This window comes from Corylus avellana, chromosome ca10 (assembly GCF_901000735.1).
Source record: "Corylus avellana chromosome ca10, CavTom2PMs-1.0".
Taxonomy (NCBI): domain Eukaryota; kingdom Viridiplantae; phylum Streptophyta; class Magnoliopsida; order Fagales; family Betulaceae; genus Corylus; species Corylus avellana.
In genome coordinates, this window is record NC_081550.1 from 20,969,605 (window position 1) to 20,981,809 (window position 12,205).

General features: G+C 35.8%; 2 protein-coding genes across 2 annotated transcripts in view; one reads left to right on the plus strand and one right to left on the minus strand.

Annotated features, from left to right (window-relative positions):
* The first annotated feature begins 369 nt into the window (after positions 1-369).
* On the plus strand, positions 370-2,418 carry LOC132163155 (argininosuccinate synthase, chloroplastic-like). The gene is made up of 7 exons (XM_059573343.1): positions 370-470; positions 611-659; positions 754-936; positions 1,081-1,155; positions 1,244-1,429; positions 1,678-1,766; positions 1,820-2,418. Exons 1-7 carry the CDS (start codon positions 370-372, stop codon positions 2,370-2,372), a joined length of 1,236 nt encoding a protein of 411 aa, XP_059429326.1. The 3' UTR covers positions 2,373-2,418.
* A 327-nt stretch (positions 2,419-2,745) lies between these two features.
* The window catches only part of LOC132163776 (disease resistance protein RPV1-like), an 18,833-nt gene continuing 9,373 nt past the window's right edge, over positions 2,746-12,205 (minus strand). The window contains exons 3-12 of the mRNA XM_059574152.1: positions 9,132-10,224; positions 8,415-8,678; positions 6,696-8,309; positions 5,987-6,609; positions 5,354-5,891; positions 4,307-4,533; positions 4,092-4,187; positions 3,758-3,872; positions 3,226-3,381; positions 2,746-3,139 (exon numbers count right to left, since the gene is read on the minus strand). Of these exons, the coding sequence (XP_059430135.1) occupies positions 6,031-6,609; positions 6,696-8,309; positions 8,415-8,678; positions 9,132-10,224 (3,550 nt within the window). The 3' untranslated portion in view covers positions 2,746-3,139; positions 3,226-3,381; positions 3,758-3,872; ... (2 more) ...; positions 5,354-5,891; positions 5,987-6,030. The remainder of the gene's footprint in view (positions 3,140-3,225; positions 3,382-3,757; positions 3,873-4,091; positions 4,188-4,306; positions 4,534-5,353; positions 5,892-5,986; positions 6,610-6,695; positions 8,310-8,414; positions 8,679-9,131; positions 10,225-12,205) is intronic.

The window sequence follows — 12,205 nt, forward strand, 5'->3', positions numbered from 1 at the left end:
TTTTTTTTTTTTTTTAAGATTAATTTTTTTTTAAAATTAAATTAATAAAAAAAATAGTATTTTAATCAGATAAAACGGTGAGTTTTGATTAGAGTAACGGAAGTTAACAAAAATTGACGGTAGGGAGTTTTCTAGTAGTTTCGAGTGACCCAGGGACTAAATTTTCAAAAAAAAAAACCCAGGGAGTTTTTAAAAAAAGCGCGTTTACCTAAGGATTTTATATATAATTTCCCTTATTTTTATTGAAGGATGGAAAACACCAAATTTATTATGAACCTACTAAAGTTACTGTCTTTTTTTAAACATGCATTTATTGAGATTTAACTGTTTTTTGTAACGCTTCTTATGATTTGGCCTCGAGATGCAGTTATGGAAGCTACAAAGGCTAGAGGATTACGTGGCAAACTGGACAAAGTTGTTCTAGCCTATAGTAGTGGCTTAGACACATCTGTCATTGTCCCATGGCTAAGGTATCTTTCCTGTTTCACACTCCCCGTTTTCTGGTATTAATAATTAGTACTCATTTCATTTTAAATGTTATATGCTGCTCTAATAATGCAAGTTTTTTATTTTTATTTTTATTTATTTTTTTTTTACTTTCCCATTGCAGGGAGAAGTATGGCTGTGAAGTAGTTTGCTTCACTGCGGATGTTGGTCAGGTATGTAGTTTGCAGATGATACTCTTCATTTCCTCCTGACCACTTGTATTATTGACCTCCTTCTTGTCTTTGTTTGTGTGCTAAAAATTCATAGGGTGCAGAGGAATTGGAAGGCTTGGAGAAAAAGGCTAAAGCCAGTGGGGCTTCTCAGTTAGTGGTGAAGGACTTGAGAGAGGAATTTGTGCGAGACTTCGTATTCCCTTGCTTGAGAGCTGGTGCTATTTATGAGAGGAAATACTTGCTGGGAACTTCCATGGCCCGCCCTGTTATTGCAAACGTAGGCTCATACTTTGAACTTTGTTACATTGTACTAGTTTTTTATTTTTTTTGTTGAAGAAGCTTCTTTTCTTTTTCTGTCTGGACTTGTATGTATTTACTTCTTTAATACAATTTCATTAAAAAAAAAAAAAAAAAAAAACAGGCCATGGTGGATGTTGCCATAGAAGTTGGAGCTGATGCTGTCTCTCATGGATGCACAGGAAAAGGAAATGATCAGGCATGCCTTGTGATTGAGCTCTAGGTTTTATGACCCCTTCTTGAATTTCTGTCTTACATGAATCTCGCTTGCTGTTTTGTGTAATAAGGTTCGCTTTGAGCTTACATTCTTTGCTCTGAATCCCAAGCTAAATGTTGTAGTTCCTTGGAGGGAATGGGATATTAGAGGAAGAGAAGATGCTATTTATTATGCTAAGAGGCATAAAGTGCCCGTCCCAGTCACAAAACAATCCATATACAGCCGGGACAGGAACTTATGGCACCTTAGCCCTGAGGTAATATTCACCTCTCCTTTCCCTATTTTGCTATGGTGCAAATGCAATTGAATTGTCCACTACTTCATCTTCTGCAGTCATTCCTCCTCTGTCTTCTCATGTGCCTCTGCCTTTTCTAATTGGTCTAGCTCTTCGGTTTGTGTATGTTGCTCAGAAACTTTTGTATGAGATGAGCTCATTTTTTGCTTTCCTGGTCACCTCTGTCTCTGTCTCTGTCTCTCATATGTGTATATTCTATGCCATTGAAGGGTGACATTCTGGAAGACCCGGCAATCGAGCCTAAGAAGGATATGTACATGTTGACGGTGGACCCAGAAGATGCACCGAGTGTACCAGAGTAAGTTTTCCTTTCAAATTTTTATAATTTTTATAATTTTTTTTTCCCCGTAGATATGCTGAAATCGGGGTAGAATCGGGTCTTCCCGTTTCAGTCAACGGGAAGAGGCTATTTCCGGCATCTCTACTTGTAGAACTCAACAAGATTGGTGGAAGGCATGGAATTGGCGGAGTTGACATGGTTGAAAACCGACTTGTTAGTATGAAAAGCCGTGGAGTGTATGAAACTCCAGGTGGGACAATCCTCTTCACCGCTGTACGAGAGTTGGAGTCTTTAACTATTGATCGAGAAACCATGCAAGTTAAAGATTCACTCGCCCTCAAATATGCAGAGCTAGTGTATGCAGGCAGATGGTTCGACCCACTCCGCGAGTCATTGGATGCATTCATGGAGAAGATTACCGAGTCTACCACAGGTTCAGTTGAACTCAAACTATACAAAGGTTCTGTTAATGTAACAGGCCGAAGTAGCCCCTATAGCCTCTACAGGAAAGATGTCTCGTCTTTTGAAGACAGCTTGATCTATGATCAGGCTGATGCTGCTGGGTTTATACGGCTTTATGGTCTTCCAATGCAGGTTCGATCAATGCTTAAGCAGGGTATCTAAGGCTTGGCCTCCTTTGTTTTGTCTTTCTAATTAACAATCCATTTGGATTAGTTTAACAATTGGTATTAGGTTCTTCGGATCTACCAACTATTTAGAGTTCCTTCTTGTGTCGTGCTTTAGTTTTCTAGTTTGTTTTGTGATTGATTTGGACAACAATGGAAACCTTGTTTATTCTTCTTTATTGAACTTGGTTGTTCTGTGCTTCAGGTGGTGCACATTTATTCTTTATTGAAGCAACTCTAATAGGATGCTCATTATTGTGATCCCACTAGCGAAAAGGAGATGAGTTTTCATCTCCTTGAGGATGAACTTCATAGTTGCATCCAGTTTCCTATCAGATGCAAACAGGTTATGGCTTTTAATTGAACTTGGATTTTCTGCTAGGGAAGTTATTTCAATTTGTCATCCACAAAGGCTAGTTCATTTCTCTAGCAAAAGTAGTCAATTCATACTTGTTATTTACCAAAAAACTAAACAAATAATAACAAAACATGTATCAGTTAAGGTTATGCAGTCTGCAATGCCGGTTCACCAGTCCAATCAATGGCTGTCTTCTCTGAAAATGCTCTCCCCAGATCTGAAGTGTTAAGAGCTCTGAAGTGGAACGAAAAGAATTCCCTTGCATGGTTCTATAAAAGGTCATTTGCACTCTGCTCAACATATCCCAAGGAAACGTGCCAAACTGCACTAGTATATAGACCCCCGCAAACCTGTCATCCAACTATCAGGAGCAGGGAGGGAGAAGAAATATAGGTAGGCATAGGCTCCTACAAGAAGATAAAAAATACCTTTTTAACTCCAAAATCTAGATTATGCTAATATAACAACCAAACACGAAGGCTGTAAAATTCACCTTGCTCTGCCTAAGATCTACGAGAGCCTTGTATCTGCCAATGGTTGCCATGCTTGTAAACAAATGGATCTCCAAGTTCCATGTCATTTGCTCCATTGGCATGACCTCCACCAGCTCTAATCGATGTGATAGATATTTCTCCTGCCGCTCTGCAACCTTGAAAACTCAAAAGGAGGCATATTAAAGAACCAATACCAAAATTGCCAGCCAAAGAGAAACAGAATAGCATATTGAGTTATGCATTAACAATGGCCACTCAAAATCCAGATTACTATTTCAATCATGATAGGAAATCTCATATTAGGATTGCCATCTGGCCGAACAAGCATCTTGGGAAATCAACACTGCAATCAACAAATATTAAGCATCAAACTATTTTTTCCACCACAATTTTAATGGTGGTAGCCCCTGGAGGTTTGGATTAAAAAGACTTAATTATCAGGGATATCTTTGACTTCAACAGTTTGCTAGGAAGATTGCTAATATCTTCACCAAAAAAAAAAAAAAAATTGGTCGTAGATATGTAGCTTACCTGAGCCAAAGCTGGAAGGGTTGGTTTTCTAGTACTTTCAAGAAACCCACTGCAATCAGCAGTGGCAAACACATCCTGCAGGGAAGGAAAGCGTAACCACTCATCAACACCAATCCTGTAAACACGAATAGGATTTGTTAACTCGTTGTAATGCCTAAGCTTCTTTCAAAGCATGCCTACCAATTTGAATATGAATAACAGAATTTATTATGAAATTGTGATATAACAAAACATGATGGCATCCAATGGAAAACCTAATCAGAAAATGAACAAGAAAAATGTGATGTATAGGAGGCAAGAACAATTATTTTCAAGTCTAAAATTGACAATTTACCTGAATACAAATACTGAAATCCAATTTGATTTGATGCGTGAAGGCATTATAATATGGTGTCAGGGAAAACGAAAGCAAACTGCCTTTCCTATGCAACTACAAAAAGATTTCCAGAATTTCCCAGCCAATTGTCCCAAGAGTTAGAGAGACCTCATATGGGACTGAGAATGATGTAGAAATGCATTGTCATGAACCAAATAGAACTAGTAACTAACCTTCCACCTGGAGATTTTGGAACTTCCAAAGAGTTAAACATAATCTTCCACAATGAAGATTAGACAAACTTTCAATTTGAGAATATGCAATACATAGTCCACAACGGCATTTTTGAAGATAGAGACAAACAAGCTCTTCCCATTGATCATCCATCTCTTATCTTTGTCAACTGTTTAGTAGCATAGTGCCTGAGGCGATCATCAAAGGAAAATAATATCTCGTTTGCCTGCAAATCCAAGAACAATTACCAATTTGTCATATGCAATCTTAAACTTCCACGGATCTAAGGTGTCTGGTCCATCAATAACTCATAGTGCACCTTCAATTATCCAAGACCAAATTTTCTTACCATTGAGCCTTTGATGAAACTCTAAAATCCAAGATTATTATAGACCCACATGCGTGTTACAGACTATTTGTTGGATTTATCATATTATTCAAATATAATAAGCAGAAGACAACTGGTTTTCCCTTCAACTTTGGTAATGAAATTAGTTCGACTTTTTCTTATTTCGCAGATTGTACCCAACAAGAGACAAGAGTTAGTTACTGAATCAAATGGAATTCTATAACTTATTATAGCTTAAAAGCAAACTCTATATAGTTCTACATAATAAATAGGGGTAACTTCACTTAAACTCCTGAATTACCATGCGATTTGAGAAGACCCCCAAATTTCAAAATATTTCGATTTGAACCCCCAAACCTTTAATTGCATCTAATTTGAACACTTCTGTCATATTTAACCATTAACTTCCCAAAAAGACTACATTTGTTTTACACGAGAATAAATAAAAATTACAAATTTACATACAATTTCGCCATACCCATATTTCACTTCAATCAAATTTTACTCTTTCTTTTTTTTTCATCATTTGATTACTATTCAATGAAACTTTCTAAAAAGAGCTTTTTCACACAATGGTCACAAAAAGCAAAAAAAAGCTGGTATTTTCCCACAATTTAACAAACCCGACAAGGAAAGCTGACATACCAAATGAATATCGCCATCGATGCCCGTACAATTGGACAAGAAGAAGGAATACCTGGGTCCGCGAGAGATATGGTGGGTTGGATCCTGCGAGCTAGTTGGTTCGTCGATGGACCTGAACTCCAGCCTCCAGGGTTCCCACGCAGGTGGAGGCCAGGAGTGGCGTGAACACCATGTGGTTCCGAGGAGACACGCATACGATTCATAGAGCTTGGTGTGGAGGCCCTTCATGTGCTGAAAATGGGTTCAGCGCTCTATTTCTGGGTTTGATGATGGAGACTCGGATTAGGCTTATGAACCAAGTCATTGTGAGAGTGAACAATGAAAAGTGGAATCTCTGTATCGGAATCATTGAACCAAGCCATACGAGATTTTCAAGATGAACAAGGCTTCTGTAATTTTTGGCTTTAGACTCGAGTTCCGTGATAGATCTTTGAGTGGACGAGTCAAGAGCAGGAGCGGTGGTGAGGAACGAATGCGTGGCAGCAGCTTAAGGCAGACAGATGCGATCAGTGAGGGAATTTGAGTGACAGCCAGAAACGGTTTCTCATGCATTTCACCAATTCGCTTTTTTAACAGCCACGACTGTCTGTCTACGAAGAAAAGAAGAATAAAAAATAAATAAAATAATATATCATAAAAAATAAAAATTAATTAATTAAAAGGGGCAGCAAGGATATGTGGCTACCATATATTTGGGAGGAATTGTGGTCTGAATTTGGTGAGGGATGGCTACAATCGTGAATCCTCCTCACTTTCATTTTCACTTTCAAAGATCTCATCATCATCTGTAACACTTGGCTCATCGCCATCAAAGAGATCAAAATCAATTCCACTGCTCTTCACTTCCACAATTTGCGGATCAATTCCACACATATAAGGTTTGTACCCTTTATGTAGATCGATGGCGACCTCTATTTCATCTCCACTTTCCATCTTAATTCCAGTTGGTGGGAACGCAAAGCAATAGCGCCAAGCCATCGCATGTGCATATATATGATCTTCAAAGAGATCAAAATCTGCTGCACTTGTTATAGCCTCACATGGAATCAAGTGATACCAATCGTTGGACTGGTCTCTAGAACTTTTATTACATAATCTCCAACTGAACCAACTCTCATCACCCGACGCTGGTGCTTCCTTCTTTGCTGCATAAACAATGCATAAACGCACCTCTCTGATTTTACGACCATCCCAAGACGGAGGTACACGGAAAGATACTGAAGAACCCATTGCCCGATGGCTAATCCAATTTGGAATCTCACTTCCGGGTAAGAGAACGGAATTAGAGTAATTTGCCTTGCACATCATCTATTTCAAAAAAGTGTTTGCATAAGAAAATGAGAGAGAGAAGAGAAGAGAAGAGAGAGAGAAGAGAAGAGAAAAGAAGAGAGAACCTGGAGAACACTTTCCGTAGATTCCGATGATAGATTGTTGCAGCTTCCCATCATAACCAATTCTGGTACACATTGCAACCTCTCCAAATTTTGAATCTCAACCAGTTTGCGGCAATTATTAAGGATAAACATCGAACCCCAAAATCGGCAGTTGTAAACGTCTAAATATTTTTTACTCCTGTTCTTCAGAATTGAGATTCTTTGCACATCAATTCTTTCCAATGATGTGCAGCCATCTGCTCTCAACTCTACTATAGGCTCGGGAAGTGAAATTGATTGAAGACTAGTACACTCACTCAAATCCAATGCTTTTAAGTTAGGAAGGCAGCTGATGAAACTAGGTGGGTTACGAAAATTGTTTCTTGATAATTTCAAATTTCCAAGTGAAGATAAACATTCAAATTCAATGCGAAACTCATCTTCAGACAAATTGCAGTTACTGAGATCTAGCTCTGCCAATGAATTAAATTTAGAAAAGGACACCAAACTCATGCAGTTGGAGCTATTGGGTGAGGATCCCGATAATTTTAAACTATAGAGATTGTTCAAATCACCAAAGGAAGATGGTAGTTGCTTAATAGCAGTTCCCTCTGCATCAAATACCCGTAAAGCCTGCATATTCCCCCATTGTTCCGGTAACTTGTCAAGTTCTGGGCAGTTAGACAACGTAAGCCAGCTAAGACGTTCTAAATTAGAAATGCTACTTGGAAGACTCCTAAGCTTCTTGCACCCATTAAAATAAAGTGAATCAAGATTTTTTAGATGTCCAATGGACTCATGAATCTCAACCAAACTTGTACAACATGCAAATGACAGTTTGAGTAGAGGTGAGGTTTCCGAGAACTCTGGTGATTTGATGAGATATTTGCATCCGGTTAAAATTAAATCTTCGAGATTCTTCAAAAGCTTCAAGGAGGATGGTAGTTGCTTAATAGCAGTGCCCCTCACATTCACGACTTTTAAAGCCGTCATATTCCCCAATTGCTCCGGTAACTCTTCAACTTTATAGCACTCCTCCAAGTAAAGAATTTCTAGAGATTCCAAGTTAGAAATACTACTTGGAAGATTCCTAAGCGTCTTACAACTTCTTAAATTCAAGTGAAGAAGTCCTTTTAGAAATCCAATGGACTCGTTAATCTCAACCAACCTTGTACAACCTTCGAGTATCAGTGTCTTTAGACGTGAGGTTCGTAAAAACTTTGGTGATTCGATGAGACATTCACATCCACGAAATGATAAAATTTCGAGATTACTCAAATGGAGGAATGAGGACGGTAGTTGCTTGATAGCAGTGTTCTCCATATACAACTTCGTTAAAGCCATCATATTCAACAATCGTTCAGGTAATTTCGCAAGACTAAAGCAATTAGACAAAACAAGAGTTTTAAGAGATTTTAAGTTAGAAATACTACTTGGAAGATTCCTAAGATTCACACACCCTTGTAAATTCAGCAAAACAAGTCCTGTTTGAAGTCCAATAGACTCGTGAATCTCAACCAAGTTTGTGCAACCCATAAGTATTAATTCCTCCAGTTGTGAGACTTCTGAGAAGTCTGGTGATGTAGTGAGAGATTTGGAATTGCTGAGATTAAGGACCTTCAATTTGTTCAATATCTGTACAACATATCAATAAATAAATAAAAAGAAGAAAAAAATTCTGGTTAGATATAGATTCGACATTAAAATAGTGAAAAAAAAGCACTGTAAGATTTGTTATACTTTGTTCGTCTCCCAAACTTGTTCGAGATTACTGTGCTGCATGTCAAGAATAACAAGCTTCTCAAGCTGAAAATCCGGTGGAAGAGATTTCAAAGGACACTTATGCCAACAAAGCCATTTTAACTCTTTCGAAAGATGTTCATAGGATCCCATGAGATCTACATCATTGATTTGGAGCAATCTTAAATTCACCATCTTTGTAAATGCTTCAGTTCTCAAATGTTCAGGGAGATTTAAGGTAAGACCCTCCACTATCTCCGAACCCTGGCAAAATAAATGGTTGGATTAGCAACGGCTGCAACGCACATCTTCATTTTTGTCTTAAGCTATAATAACTGTGAATTAAAGTAGGCCTATATATTCTCGCCATAATTTAAAAAACAAAACTAAAGTGAATTGAACATGATTAGAATTGCTTAAAACGCGATTACATACAATTTATTGTTATAAACTATCTAACAAGATTTTGAGAAGTTTTGAATTTAAAGTTTGATTCAATATTCAAGCTACAAAGCATGGTTGGAAAAAAGGCAATCTCTCATGCATACCTACATAACACAATATTATGTACATGTGCATGTGCAAGTGTTTATAAACGTAAAGGCTGTCTTCATATTTGATAAGTAAAAATGCAAATGCCTCTATGTTTTGTTTTCTTGTAAGTAACAATGCATATGCCTCATTTTTATTTCAAGTACAAATGCATATGCCTCTTACCAAATGATTGTTTAGTACATTTAAGCCATCCTCGTGAAACCATAACCTGCTGCGTTTTCCTGGATTTTTGAGACATTCTTCACGAACAATTTCCCTCCCCATATCTCGAATTAGAGTATGCATCTTCAACTTCTTGTGGTGATCAATTGTCACAAGTGACCTCTGTTTGAGAATAGGGATACCAATCCCGGGATAGAAATTACAACCTTCAAGTATTTTGATAACATCTTCTACGTCCATACCGACAAAGAAACAGGCAATATCAAGGAATATTTCTCTTGTATCCCTATCCAGTGACTCAAAACTAACTCTAAGTATTTTTTGCAACGGTTCATGAGGAGTTCTTTGTAATTTTTTCAATACACTTTTCCATTCAGCAATGCCTCTTCCTTTTAGAAATGAACCCAAAACAACAAGAGCTAAAGGAAGTCCTTTAGCATAATCAGCTGCTTCAATCGAAAGCTCTGCAAAATCGTCTTCCGAATTGGGCATCTCAAAGGCATGTAAACAGAACAACCGACGAGACTCCCAAGTACTCAATTTTCTAACCTTATATTTTTTATCTACTCCCAACTTGCTTAGCAATTGTTCATCTTTAGTTGTTACAATGATTCTACTTCCCGGACCAAACCATTGCTTTTTGACTAATGTGCGTAGATTTTCAAAGTCATCGACGTCATCAAGAACAACAAGAACTTTTTTGTGATGAAGTCTTTCCTCAATCAATATGATTCCCTTATTAACATTGTCAATCTTCAAAGTTGTTTTCAAGATATCGTTAAGAAGTTGTTCTTGTAACTGAACAATGCCATTGGGCTTTTCAGCACTTTCTTTAATGCTTGAAAGAAAACTACTTCCTTCGAAAGCACCACATATATTGTTGTACACAGCATTTGCTATGGTTGTTTTACCAATTCCACTCAACCCATAGATGCCCACAATGCGAACATCACTTGTTCCAACATCTAATAGAGCTTCAATATTTTCAACCCGAGAAGCTATTCCAACTGGATGATCAGCAACATGCAGGCGATCAGGCTTTATTCTATACAATACATCTTCAACAATGACTTTAATGAACCTTGATTCATACCTGATTATCACGATTCAAATGAAAAATAGAACAATAAATTAGGTACAAGGAAAGAAAAGAAGAAACAAAAAGATGTAATCATCCCAGTGACTAGCTAAGATGCCATAGCAAGCATCTAAGTTATATCAAATTCATTAAGAATATCAATTAAGTATATTTTATGATATGCCATAAAATATTTTTATGTTATTTTCATGGACAAAGCCAATAACCATTTTATGGAAAGTAAAACGATTTAGCCATCCACAAAGTACATGTGGATCCCATCCCCATTAATTTGTAGCACGAAAAGCTAATAAGTGGAGTTAAATAACACATGACATGCGTCACAAGCCTATCTTTATGTTATGATTGACAAAACAAGTAGCCATACCACCGGACAGGAAAAAAAAATGAATTAACAGGGTGTAGAATAGAATTGAATACATAGGGTTATTTTCCTTCTTTTTTTTTCTTTATTTTATTGTTTGGATGTTCAAGAAAATTAAAGAATTCCATTTAAAGGAATAACATATTATTTGACTTTTAAATTCTCTCTTTTTTATCGTTTATTTTATTAGTTGGAGGGTGAAGAGACATTTCTCTCATTTTATTGTTTGGATTTCGCTCTTTAATTTGAGGAGTGTGATTGATTCCTCATGATCAGGATATATTCAATTACTGAAAATATCATTTGAGACTTATAAGGCGTACCAGTTTCATGTTTCTAGGAGTAAAAAGACATGAAGTAGAAGATGCAAGTCTGTGAATTTCCAAATCGTGAAAGACAATTACAAATGACAGAAAAACTGCAAAACGTAAGCCAATGGCATTTCGTTGCAGATGACAAAAAATTCTCGATGTCCCCCTGACAAAAAAACCCTTGATAGAAAAACCTTTTTTTAAAAAAAAAAAAAGAAGTAAAAACTATTGAAACAAAAAAAAAAGGGTAATATTATTCTTTCGAATGTATAAGAATATTTTTGTCTTTTTGACAAAAATAACATTTTATTTTTGTCTTTTCGATGCCTTTGGAGACATTAACAATTTTTGGATATTTTGGAGAGTACATTGTTCAAATTGAAAGTTTAGAAGGATATAGCCATTATTTGGATAATAGTTTGATGGCCTTTCTTTTTTTTTTTCAATTTTTTGACGAAAATTTAAAAGAAAAATAAGGAAAAAAATGCATAAAAAGTACAAGAGTCCATAGCATTACCCATTTGCAATAAATAGACAAAATGTCCTTATAAATTTTTATTTCTACATGCATACCCCAATAAATTCTAAAAAATAAAAAAGGAATAAATAATTTTTTTAAAATAAAATTTTTAATTTTTTCGTTAAGAAATCAAAATTTTATTTATTTATTTTTTAAATAAAAATAAACTTTGGCCACTCCTGATTTCTAAGTTTTTATTTATTTATTTATAGTTTTAGTTTCTTTTATAAATTTTTTGATATTTTTGTTATTATTCTATCAAGGCTATTTTCTTAATTTTTAGTAGTTTGAGAAAGACGTTTCAATTGTAAGTTTGAGTGACCATTATTAATCGGATGGTACTTTGGGGAGTTTATATTAACTCAATTGTCCAAGGAAGAGATGCATTTCCACAATGACTAAAGCATTCCAAATTAATTTGAAATTCTTTTTATTGATGTATATTTGTATTAAATTTGCTTTCTTTATTTGATCAAATTTTTAATCAAAATTTACAAAAGAAAAAGAAAAAAACAGACACAAGCGAAATAAAAACTGCATGTAAAAGATCAAGAGCCCACAGCACAATGATTCAATACCTGATTATTACCTGATTATTACGATTCAATAATTAGAAGAAAAAAAAAAAAAGTAAGCACAAGGAAAGAAAAAGAAGAAAAAAAATATTACTATTTTACGTCATGACAAACAATTAGGATTTATCAAATTTATTGATAATTATCCTTCAAATATATCTCTATATAATTTCTTCTGCTATTGACAATTTGACATTAACAAATT